We start from the raw sequence: 12,931 nt of genomic DNA, 5'->3' as shown, positions 1-12,931 counted from the left end.
GTAATTGTTTTGTTTCTTCGTAATATATTGTGTATAATAAGTACAGGGAATTTTTTTTCCAGATTTGAGTGGCAACCCAAATCTGGAATACATGATAAAACTTACATGATAAAATTTATCTCTAAAGCATTGATACTGCTTTTTAATTTCTTAAAAAAATTCAAATTATAAGTGAATGAAAAGTCATTTTTTCCTAATAATTCTCAAATAATTTGAAATCAATAATGGAAATTTGTATTGCTGTGTAGACCTTTACTTTTACTTATTTTCAAATTCGTCATTCTTTTTTTCATGATGCCTGAGTAGTTTATAATTTTGTTTAATTTTCGTTACTTATTAATTACTTCGGGTACATAATATTTTAAACTTATACTACTTAAAATCGGTACTTAATTATTTCAGGCTCATAATATTTTAATTTTTTTTACCTTGAATTTTCTACAGTAATATATATCCATATTAAGCTTCAATTCTATTTAACCCCAAACGAACTAAATAGTGCTAAGTACGAAAAGTCTTGATTGATGTATTGAATGTCAGATAGACTTATTGTTTCATTATTTTTATCAAAAGAGGAAATTGTAAAAAAAGTTGAAATGATGGTGATTGAAAATAAATTAATGCATTTAAAAAATAAATTAATTTTAATAATTGATATTGATAATTTAGTACTAAAAAACAATCAGCTACAATTTTCCCTTCTCTCCATGCCAAAAGCTGCTTTCCTATTTTTCATGATCACTACTTTCACTTTGTTAGTTTATTATTATTTTTTATCAGTTTTTGCTTCATCTTTATAATTACATACCTGCCAAGTCTCCAGTTTTATAATGAAGGCTCCTCTATTTTATGAATATCTCCTGGTTACCCATATATTCTCAAATTTCTCCGTATTTGTTAAAGAAATTTTTAAAAAACATTTCTGGTGATAAAATTTCCACTGATGGCAAAAATACTTCTCTTATTCCTCTACAGATGATGCTATTACCAGTATGTTGAATGTTTATAGTTTAAGTAGGTAATTATAAATAATGGTTTATAAATGGTTTATAAAATAATTTTTTACTTCATTAACTTTAAGTGCTTATATATGATTTCCAATTATGAGTTCCTCTTTTTAACTTACCTGATTATGCATGATGTATCAAAACCTAACTCACAGCGTAATAAATGTCGCTAGTAAAATCCTCGTTATTTTATTTCTCCAATGTTGGCAGGTATGTAATTGGGCGGATTTTTTAAGTAGAAGTGTAGAACTCTACAGTTTTAATGGATTAATCATTATTTCACTGATTAGTTATTAATATTGATGTTCACTAATTCCTATTAAAGGTTGTTGCGCCGAAGAAAAAGAAGACCAAAATCTATAGATCACCCTGATAGTAACAAAGTCAAACAAAGCAACTCTGGGACAAATGCAAATGGAGGTATTTATTTAAAAACTAACTCACATCAAAATTAGTACACTGTTCTTCGTTTATTAATTGACTGTTTGTAAAATATATTTTAGATGTTCTGAGTGGCAGGGGTAACCCAAATTTAGCATTGTATAGACACCATAGACAAGGATCCATATGCAGTGATAGACAGTCTATTCATTCTCTTCTCACTGCCAGCTTAGCTGGCGATACTGTTACATCAGCAGTCTTAACTCCTCAACAACTTGGAACTATGGGTAAATGAATGATTTTGCCTCAAATTATTTAATATTTTTATAACAGTTAGGTATTTATGACTGTTAGATTAAGTTTATTCATATACATACCTGCTAAGTCTCCTGTTTTTTAACAAAGACTCTTGTATTTACGACTATCTCGTGTTTACTCGTATATTCTCAAATTTCTTCGTATTTATTGAAGAATTTAAAACAGAATTTTTTTTTGGGGATAAAATATCCGCTGATGGCAAAAATAATTCTCTTATGCCATAACAGATGGTGCTATTGTCATTACTGCAGTATGTTGAGTGGTGGTGGGGGGGATAGAGCGTTTGCCATCCAATGAGGTGAACCAGGTTCGAATCCCAGCGACGTCTAGTCGATACGAATTCCACACCCAGGTCGCACCGACCATAGTGCTGACCAAAAATATCCTCAGTGGTAAACGGATCATGGATTAGAATCCCCTTGCGGTCAGGCTAAACATGGGAGGTCTTGGTGGTTTTCCTCACCATGTAATCCAAAAGCGAGTTAGTTCCATCAAAAAATTCTCCACAAAGGCAAATTTCTCCCAATACTTGATCCAAAATTTCCCTTTTCTTCTGGATTGGGTTCAAAATTTCAAGGCTGCGGAGTTGAACATTAGTAGCTGTAAACCCTAATTTCGGTCAGCTGTTCAACCATGGTTATAAAATAAACTAGTTTAAGTGATTATAAATAATGGTTTAACAAAAATATTCTTTTGATTAAAATTTATATACATATTTTTTACTAACTAAATGTAAGTGCTTTCCAATTATGAGTTCCTCTTTTTAACTTACCTGATTATGCATGATGTATCAAAACCTAACTCATAGCCTAATAAATGTCGCTAGTAAAATCTGCGTTATTTTATTTCTCTAATGCTGGCAGGTATGCATACAGTTCATTAAAGTGAGAACTCCCCTAGCCATTCCTATGGACCTGTGGCAGTGATTATGGTATAGAGGTATAACTTTTTCAAGTAGGGTTGTGAGGTCACTGTTTGTCACAGGTTTTGGCTCAGGTCCGCAAATGAAAGGAAATATTTTTCTTTAGTCTACTGTGTTAGCCCGAGAGTGAAGTGAAGCTGCCTTCCAGAAATGTGCTTTTTTGTTTCCATGGCTTTAGACTTTGTGGCAGGGAGAGTTCTTACCATAGACAAACTATACATAGAGTTTGGGCTGCCCTCCCTGTAAGATTTATAAGTGCTCTCTATCCAAAACTTACCAGGTCATTACATGAAATACATTTATGAATGATATGAGGTAAAGAAAAATCAAAACTTTTGCCTTCTGTAGAGCAATATCTTGATTCTTGACTTAGGTTTGATGTTTGAGTGCTCGTTTAGTTTCAGTAAAAATTTTAACATGAGTGATTTTTAAACATTATTTCTTTTAAGGACATTAAATAACTTTAACTGTAGGACTTAAATAACTAATAATCTATTCTTGGCACTTATAGGGTTGCTATGGTCCTTAAAAATCCTTAAAAGCTGCTTAATTTTTATTTTGAAAATTAAAGGCTCTGAAAACAGGCATATGATTCTTCCACTAATTCACAGAATTCTGTGAATCTCAAAACTGTTGAATTTGCAAACTTCCGTGATTCAATAAATTTTTATTCCCATAAAATGTTCTTGAAGTTCTGATCTAATATTTATATTTCATTATTTACACAAAGTCTTGTTATCAAGAACAGCATCCCTTTTTTTCTTCCTAAGCTCTCATTCTCCTGCGATAACAACTATTTTTATGCATATTTGTTAGGGAAAAAGGTAGTTTCGGATAAACTTCGAGAATAAAAGAAAAAAATTCTATTACTTTGGTTGAAATTAGTGAACTACTGAGGCAAACACGTGAGTATAAAATTTATAAACTAAAAAGTGATTCCAAAATGGCTAATATTTAAAAGAGCGTTTTCTAGCAAAAATTGGTTATTTCTCATTATTTTTTTATTTATATTTTAGCAAACAGCAGTTTTGTTGCAAATTATGATTTGTAACAGAAATATTTATTCAATTTGACATATTTGCCCTCTTTTTTTTTTTATTTAGCCACGAAATAGATCAAATGTATTTTTAATGTGATATCACGGCATAGAAATTTTGTATTTCAGTAACTACTTTTAAATGCACTCTATACCATCTTAAAGCCGTGTTTTGATTTTTTTTTAAAAAAAATTTCAGTTAATTCAATTAATTTTCTCATGGTTGTTACTATTCTAATATTATTACAAGCAGTAAAATTTGAAATGTGCGTTTGAGTAATCACATTTTGATGAGCTCCAATAACATCTTAAATCCATGCAGTGTTTCACTTATTTTATTGGCTATTATTGCTAACTCTTTATGTTTTTGTATAAATCCTTGTATAATATATATACGTTATTATTACAAAACACAAAATTAAATTCATACATTTATTTGTAATTTTTTGACGCAACACTAGCACTGGTTTTTCGATTGACTTTTTAACAGTTATTGCTCTGTTTTTTTAATCTCGATATTTTCATACGATATTATTAAGAAATAAGAATAACTTTTGCATACATGCACTACTATAAAAAAGTTATTCACTATTAAATTAACTGAAACTTTTATAAAAAATATTACATTATATTAAACTAAATAAAAGCAATTAGTTATTAAATGTTTATTTGCTTGTGAAATGGAGTTGTAATAAATATTCAAGACCTTTACTTGTTATATTATTTTCAACCATGTTCACTTATTTATGAGCGAAAACGAATATTTCTGTATTCTTTATTAAAAGATTAATTAACTGTTAAAAAAATGTGATATAAATTTTTTTAATGGTTTACTTACTTTTAATTTTGACCATAATGTGATATTTAATCTTTTCTGTTAAATAAACCAACAAAACAAAAAACCAATTTGGACAGAATGAACCGGTTTTCTCCCAACCCTAACTATTTTTAAGGTCTTTAAATTTTTTCAAATAAAGTCCTCAATTTTTGCTTTGATAAAAAATAGTGAGTAATATAAAATATGAATTATAAATTCTTTTAATTCTTCTTTGAATAATTCTTTAATTGAGTATTATTGTAAATAAATTAAAATTTAGGGATAAATATTTTGCTTTATTATTGCTATAAATATTTTATATGAATCTAGTTTTGTTTTTATAAAATTTTTACAGCAAGAAAAAAATTTATAGTTCCAATAGTATTTTTTAAATTTAGGCATGGAAGCCCTTGAAACTGGCATAGCTTATTGGGAAGATGCTTTAGCTGCTTATCGACCACCTCCTGGTGATGTCTTAGCCTTGACTGTAAGTAAATGATAAAGCAAGGTTGGATTTTTGGCCATGGTGAAAACCAAGACAAAAATGGAAATAACTGACAAATTCCAAATAGCGAAAGTTCTGTTAATTATGGAATAACTCCAATGATATATAAAAAATATTTATTAATCTATTTTATTAATAATTATACTAGGTTTTACTATGGCCAAAAAACCAAAACAAAAATAGAAAAAACTGACAAATTCCAAATAGTGAATATCACATTAAGTTCTGTTAATTATGGAATAACTTCAATGATTTATAATAAATACTTTATTTTTCTATTTTATTAATAATTCTACTAATTCATCTATTGAAAAAAATTGCATTTAATTTTATCTGTAATTTTAAATCTCCTTTAAAACATATTTCATTATGACATCTAAATACTTTATGAATACAATTCTTTTAATATTTTAAAATTTTTTATCTTTGAGATTAAAAAATTTATTTAAAATACTGAAATTGTTAGATAATTTTTTTAGGTTTCATTTAGATTGTCATGAATTTTAATTTTGACAGAAATTAATCAAGTCATATAGAGTAATATTATGTTTTGTTTTCCTCTCTGAAATAATGCATTTTTTTCTCTAGTTAAGAAGAACGGGGGGGAAATAACATCTGTAGTTCTACAAATACTTCTTTTATAAACTCTACTTTTTAGCAATTATAGCACATTCTATAGAAGGTGGAGAAACCATTTATCAACTACTACTATTTATTGAAACATTTTTGATGTTTTTTAATGTTAACCTGCTAGATTAAAAAATTGAAAAAACTGTTAATGCCCATTCTATTTTTGGGGGAAAAAAAACCACATTTTTATCCCTGATTTTGTCCAACTATGGCAAAATTTTGACAACATTGTAGGGAAGGGAAAAAAATTAAATGTATCATTAAATATGTTTGAAACTTTGACAATATATCACTCAAGTAGTTTACTTCAAATTTATATAAATCCTGGTTAATTCTTTGAATATAAAAACTATTGACCAAGCTAGAAAAATTATAATAACGTAGTCGAAAAAGTAGCTATGGGGTTTATAAATAGTTTTTTTTAATTTTTTTATATATATATATATATACCAGAGTTGACACTACACAGGGAAAACCTGGGAATTTAAAAATCACCTGAAATGGCATGGAATTTTGATTCTTCCTTTATGAACTGGGAAAATACAAGGAACTTCGTTTCTTATTTTTGTCATTTAAAAAAATAAAGTCCACTTGAAGCATAATCTATGGGATATTTTCCACTGTACTAAACTATATAATTTATTATAGGATTATGTAAGTATATTCAGCTGTACCTTTTTTTCTTTAAGTTTTTCCAGCAATTAAAACTAATAACTATAGTTAACCCAATATAGTTCACACAAGAGCCCAGTTATTGTTGTTTCCTCTTAATATATTGTGTATAATATATAGAGGGAAAACAAGGGGAATTTTTATTATTATTCCAGATTTGAGTGGCATCCCTGCATATTTTTAAATGAAAAGAAAATATTCATTTTCTAGGAAATACCTCTCATATATCAAATGGTATAGTAAGACTATTATATCAAATCCATATGGTTTGATTTAATTTTGAGGACAAAATTAAACATTATGAATCTGACTTAATTGCGGAATAAACAAAACTGTGGGTTTAACAGTGTCAACACACAAGAGCACAGTGATTGGGTGTTTCGTCATAATAAGTTGCGTATAATATGTGTAGGGAAAACACAGGGAATTTTTTTCCCCTGATTTGAGTGGCAACCCTGACATATATAAACATATGAATGTTATTTTTTTCCACAGGATCCTGAGGAAGGGCAGTTCACTCACATGCTTGAGAAGATCCTGGAGAAAGCCTATAAATTACAGGAGTCGTGCAGTCACCTGTTCTTGGACAGTAATTCTGTACTTTTTAAATCTGAAACCCAATCAGTTGTCTCTTCTCGGCACGAGCGCATCACAGAGTCTGAGAAGAAAACTATTAAAAGCATATCCGATGTTGATAGTTTTGTTTCCGCTCAAGATCAAGTAAGAATTTACTTTGTCTACTAAAATCCATTTTGCCATTTACCACATTTATATATTCTTTTAATATTAAACGTAGGAATTCTACATGGTACATAGTGTTTTTAAAAGCTCAAAAGTGCTTATTTTCGTTTTTTAAAAGCCCTTACAGGTGCTTTTTTTCATTGGGTATTTTTAAAAAGTGCTTAATTTTCGCTTTTTGTATATGAGATTGTTTTATCATGATCATGTAAAGTTTTTGAAAATTATTTTGCATTTTGGTAATGTATATGATGCTTAAAAAATTTTTTTTGAGTGCTTCAAATGTACTTAAAATGTGCTAATTTTTTGCTAAGAGATTTGGCTGTGCACTTTGTTAAATCTATTTTATTGTATAATATGCAGTAACATGAGATATAAATGTCTTTTAATTTCAAGAACATATTTCACGTTTCTACTTAAATCTATTTTATTAGACATTGTAGTTTGCATATAATTTTATATATATATATATACAGTAGGGAAACGATTATCCGGAACGATCGGGACCATCGCTATTCCGGATAACTGATTTTTCCGGTTTTCTGAATCGCTGCAAAAAGCCTTTTTTTTATTGCTAACCCAACTAAAAAAAAAATATTTGAAAATAATCTTAAAACGATGAAGTAATACACTAATGATTATTTCCAAAATGATGGTAAGGTAAACATCGTTCAAAAAAGAAGGAAAAATTCTAACATCTTATGAGGAAAAAAAAAAATTTTTTTTTAAATGGCGGGAAAATTTACCGAATTTCGTTCCGGTTTTTTGGTTTTCCAGTTTTCTGATTTCCTGATAACGGGCTCTATACTGTATATATATTATTTAGAAATTCACTTGTCTATTTTAATTAGTGCAGCACATTTCATTGAAATTAAACGCATCCTCTAATCTAATCTGTTATAATCTGAATGTTTTTGAATATTTAAACTTAGTCACTAATTATTTTTCTAGATTGCAGATTTGGGCGATTTTGATGAGTATGAAACAAGTATAGATCTCAGAGAGTTGACTCTTTACCAGACAGCAATAAAAAAGAGTGAAGAAGGAGCTATTCCTATACGATTATTAAGGTACTCTATACAGCTCTATTTATTTATTTTTTGTCCCACAAGGGAATGATCGTAAAGACATGGTTCAGAGTAGAACATCGAAGTCAAGCATCAATGGCTATGGTCAGTAAGCGGGTGAATGAACACTTTAATCAGACAGAAACAAGTATAGATCTCAGAGAGTTGACTCTTTACCAGACAGCAATAAAAAAGAGTGAAGAAGGAGCTATTCCTATACGATTATTAAGGTACTCTATACAGCTCTATTTATTTATTTTTTGTCCCACAAGGGAATGATCGTAAAGGCATGGTTCAGAGTAGAACATCGAGGTCAAGCATCAATGGCTACGGTCAGTAAGCGGGTGAATGAACACTTTAATCAGACAGAAACAAGTATAGATCTCAGAGAGTTGACTCTTTACCAGACAGCAATAAAAAAGAGTGAAGAAGGAGCTATTCCTATACAATTATTAAGGTACTCTATACAGCTCTATTTATTTATTTTTTGTCCCACAAGGGAATGATCGTAAAGGCATGGTTCAGAGTAGAACATCGAAGTCAAGCATCAATGGCTACGGTCAGTAAGCGGGTGAATGAACACTTTAATCAGACAGAAACAAGTATAGATCTCAGAGAGTTGACTCTTTACCAGACAGCAATAAAAAAGAGTGAAGAAGGAGCTATTCCTATACGATTATTAAGGTACTCTATACAGCTCTATTTATTTATTTTTTGTCCCACAAGGGAATGATCGTAAAGGCATGGTTCAGAGTAGAACATCGAAGTCAAGCATCAATGGCTACGGTCAGTAAGCGGGTGAATGAACACTTTAATCAGACTTCGTAGGGACCAAGAGTGCACAGTATCGGTCCTCGTTAAACTGTTCTAACATAAAGTGCTCAACTTCGCTCACAGGTCGTTGGGCTACCGAAGCAGAGAAGCCATCCCCTCTGCAGAGGATCAAAAATGCAATGGCATGTCTTCGGATCACCAGGCATGTTTCCCAGACTGTCCCCAATAGCCCATTGTGTAGCTCTACTACGACATAAGTCAAATATCTACCTACCTTATTATTATTTTTTATAACCATTGTTGAATAGCCCCACCAGTTTTGGATTTATGACTTCTAATGCTCAACTGCTTAGCCTTATAATTTTGAACTCAATCCAGAAGACAAGGGAACTTCTGGATCAAGTAGGAGAAATTTACCATCATGGAGGACTTTTTTTATGGAACTAACTCACATTTGTGTTGCATTGGGAGGTAAACTTCCCATGGTTAGCTTGACAGCAAGGGAACTCTAACCCCGGGTTGGGGTTTTGGACGCTCTAAACTAGTTTTGGACAGGACACGGCGGTTTTACAGTCCTAAACTGGATAAAACTGTCTTAAAGTGTCCAAAACCTTGAACTTTTGTGAAAGGTAAAAATTCTATAGGTGTAGCCATTGTACACATAATAATTACGTGTATCAAGAAGTATTTGATATTTTTTATACAATTTACTTTAACTTATTAATGGGAAATAATATAATATAATAGGAAAAGATTTATAATTTTGAGGCTCCACAATTCATTGAACAGCAAAAGTGAATACCTAATCCTTTAAATATAAATATGCTTTTAATACTGATAAATTATGCTTTTGCATAAGGATAAATAATGCAATATTAAAAAAAAAAATATTTTTTTTAAAAAAATACTAAATTTGTTTAAAAATTAACTTTTTTTTTTCACAATATTTTTTTAAAAAAATGTTATAATTTCTGCATTACAAGATGATTAAAAAGACATCTATTTAAAAAAAAATGTTTTTAAACATAAATATATAAGTTTAAATTGGAAATACAAAATAACTGAAAAATGTATTAACTGTTTTGAAGTGCATAACATCAGTTTCAGTTACTGACACTGGTGATGTATCCCCACTATGCTAAAAGAATCGAACATGAATGAAATAAAAGTATTCTTGAATAGTACTATTGATTAATAAACCTGTTTATGGCTAGCCAAGCACTTAGTTCCTAGTAGCTTAACCTGCATGGCAAGGTCAAACTTCAGTTATGTACTATTGAATGAGAGGACCAATTGAACTTGATTACTGATTAATCTTCCTCTGTTTAATGTTTAAATTGAAAAGTCAAACAATATTAATAAAACATTATTCTTCTAAAAACAAATATTCTCTAGTAGATTTAATTATCAATATATTATTAGTTCTATGTTTATTTTACCTTTTAAATATTGTTCAGATAAAATTGTGACATAATTTGAGTAAAAGGGTTTTGGACAATGGGGTATTGAACAGGATGATTTAAACCGTGGATTAATCCATTCTGTCCTAAACCTTGCCAACCCTGACTCTAACCCATGATCCATCTACCTCTGAGGATATTTTTTGTCAGTGTGAGCCGGGTGCAGAATTTGTATCGAGTATTCATTGCTGGGACTCGAGCCCTGTTCGCCTCATTGGAAGGCGAACGCTCTATCCCCTGAGCCACCACGGCTCTGGATTTATTGGAGTGAATTACTCTGGAGTATTACTCCATTTATTAGAATAAAATACTGAAAACTGTTTACTTTTTTATAATTTAGTACTAAGTGTTACTACACGGCAAAAAAAAAAAAAAAAAAAAACATGTTCATAACTGTACTGTCTCTTTCATAATGCTCAATTTATCGAGATTAACCAGTGTTATATATTTATGCTTTTTTTTTATTAAAGTTATAAAACACCTTATGTATTAAATTTATTTTTATGGTACTAGCTCACATACTTGAAAGTACAAGCAACAAGATTTGCATGTGGCGCATTATCTTTTATGTGCAGAAATATATGCTCTGGCTTCTCATCTCTAATCACCAGATACCACTAGTTGCCGTATTTGCGAAAGACCAGGAGAGCTGTGTAAAGTTCACCGGTTTTTTGAGCACATGTGGTGAGGCCTGTATTAAGTTCCCCGAGTTTTGAGCATTTGTCATGAGAGCTGTATTAAGTTCACGTTTGTGTGCCTGGTCTCTCCTGTGTTGCTATTCGCAGTCCAGTGTGTGCAGGATTCCGTTGTGTGTAAATGAGACTGAGAAGCGACAGTGTGAGGAGGGCGCAGTCACAATTTGCAAGTCAACTGTTCATTGCCGACCATCCATTGATGTAGGCATAATCATATCACGTCCGCAGGTCGCCAATGTGGGGAGAGTAGAAATTGCCAATGCCAACCTTTATCATGTTAAAGATACCACAAAATTGAAATGAGTTAGCATGCCTTATATAATAGTGAATTGATGTTAAATAATCATAGTGGTAGTTACGCTACAATAGTCTGTGCTTCTTCTGTACATAATTTTTTTTATTTTTTTAGAACTGAGATGTTGAAGTGCCAGTCCAATAAAGAATATATATCCAAAGTACACTGCATTAGAGTTGCCTTTCAAGTAGGTTTTATTTAATATTTCTAACCCTGAATTTATTTGATATTTATTTTGATATTAATATTTATTCAATTCCTAGTTAACTCTCTCACTATATATTATTCAAATTTTCAATCGTTAATTAAATATTATTTATTCATCCACTCAAGTTCAAATACATTTTTTTAAAACTTGTAGTGGATGACACTTGATGTTAATACAGTTTTTTACAAATAATAATTAAAGAGGGATGAGCGATAAACGAATAGAAATTTTCTGATGGGTTAAGCGTTAGTCATTGTTTTAAATTTTAATTATTAATAAATTTTTTAATTATTTAATAAAAAGTAACTAAAATGAAATTTTTCTTTGTTGACCTAAGTAGAAATTGACTTTAAATTTTTTTTCTTATATTGCAGTAGAGAACCGATTATCCGGAACGATCGGGACCATCGCGATTCCGGATAACTGATTTTTCCGGTTTTCTGAATCGCTACAAAATGCCGTTTTTTTTTAATGTTTATAAAACGAAACTAAAAAATTTTTTTTAAACAGTTTTAGAAATAATAAAAAATTATAAATAATAATACACTTAAGTTTAAATAAGGAAAGAAATTATGAAATAAAAATTATATACAGGCTTATATATGTTATTAATGTTATTATTAACATTAATAACATATGTAAGCTATTTGTGCTTATGTGAGATTCGTCTACAAACGGCTTTTGATCCATCCTCTAAATCAGTTCTTTCGTCAACTCGATACGCTGTACGCTCTAAATAACAAAATGGGTTCAAAATCTTGCAGGGAAAAAAATTTTTTTAATGGAAGAAAATTAATTTCCGGTTCCGAATTTCATTCCGGTTATATGGTTCTCCGGTTTTCTGATTTCCGGATAAGAGGTTCTGCACTGTACTTGTTTATTTGATAGTTCTAACTTTGCTATAGTTAAGCTAAAACCTATTAAATTTTTTTATTTAATTCTTGCATTGATGCATTGAATTCGATCTCTTAACCCCTTTTAAGCCAAGTATGGAAATTTCGTAAAATATTTTCATTTAAATTTCATTAATTTCACACAATTAAAGTTTCATGCATGAAAAATAATACTTTTTTTGAGAAACAAAATGGTGCGTATATACACCTTCGGACAAATCAATTGAGAAACCACACTACAATTTTATGAAATTTGTTTATTCTTATTTTATTATATGTAGAACTTGCAGCTTGAATCCATCATAAAAACATATGATTAATTTCACTTGTTGTAATTATGCAATTTTAAAAAGTCAAATTTCTCAATAAGTTAGGAAACTAGCATAGTTTAAGAATTTCTAAACAGAAAGTGTTTTCCCCAACTGAATTACTAATATTTTATAGATATCTTCAGAACTTTTGATAACAGCAGAAAAATTAAATGTTCTGAAAAACACTATTGTGTCTGGTTTC

General features: G+C 30.0%; 1 protein-coding gene across 1 annotated transcript in view; it reads left to right on the top strand.

Moving 5' to 3' along the window:
* Miga (mitoguardin) overlaps positions 1-12,931 on the top strand; it is a 31,460-nt gene that overhangs the window by 3,464 nt on the left and 15,065 nt on the right. The window contains exons 3-8 of the mRNA XM_016070517.4: positions 1,333-1,427; positions 1,511-1,675; positions 4,880-4,968; positions 6,784-7,008; positions 7,978-8,096; positions 11,432-11,504. Coding sequence (XP_015926003.1) covers positions 1,333-1,427; positions 1,511-1,675; positions 4,880-4,968; positions 6,784-7,008; positions 7,978-8,096; positions 11,432-11,504 — 766 coding nt within the window. The remainder of the gene's footprint in view (positions 1-1,332; positions 1,428-1,510; positions 1,676-4,879; positions 4,969-6,783; positions 7,009-7,977; positions 8,097-11,431; positions 11,505-12,931) is intronic.

This window comes from Parasteatoda tepidariorum, chromosome 8 (genome assembly GCF_982258835.1).
Source record: "Parasteatoda tepidariorum strain Cologne lab strain chromosome 8, Ptep-v5.0, whole genome shotgun sequence".
Classification (NCBI taxonomy): Eukaryota; Metazoa; Arthropoda; class Arachnida; order Araneae; family Theridiidae; genus Parasteatoda; species Parasteatoda tepidariorum.
Note: the sequence above shows the minus strand (reverse complement) of the source record. Positions and strands in the feature narration are given on the sequence as shown.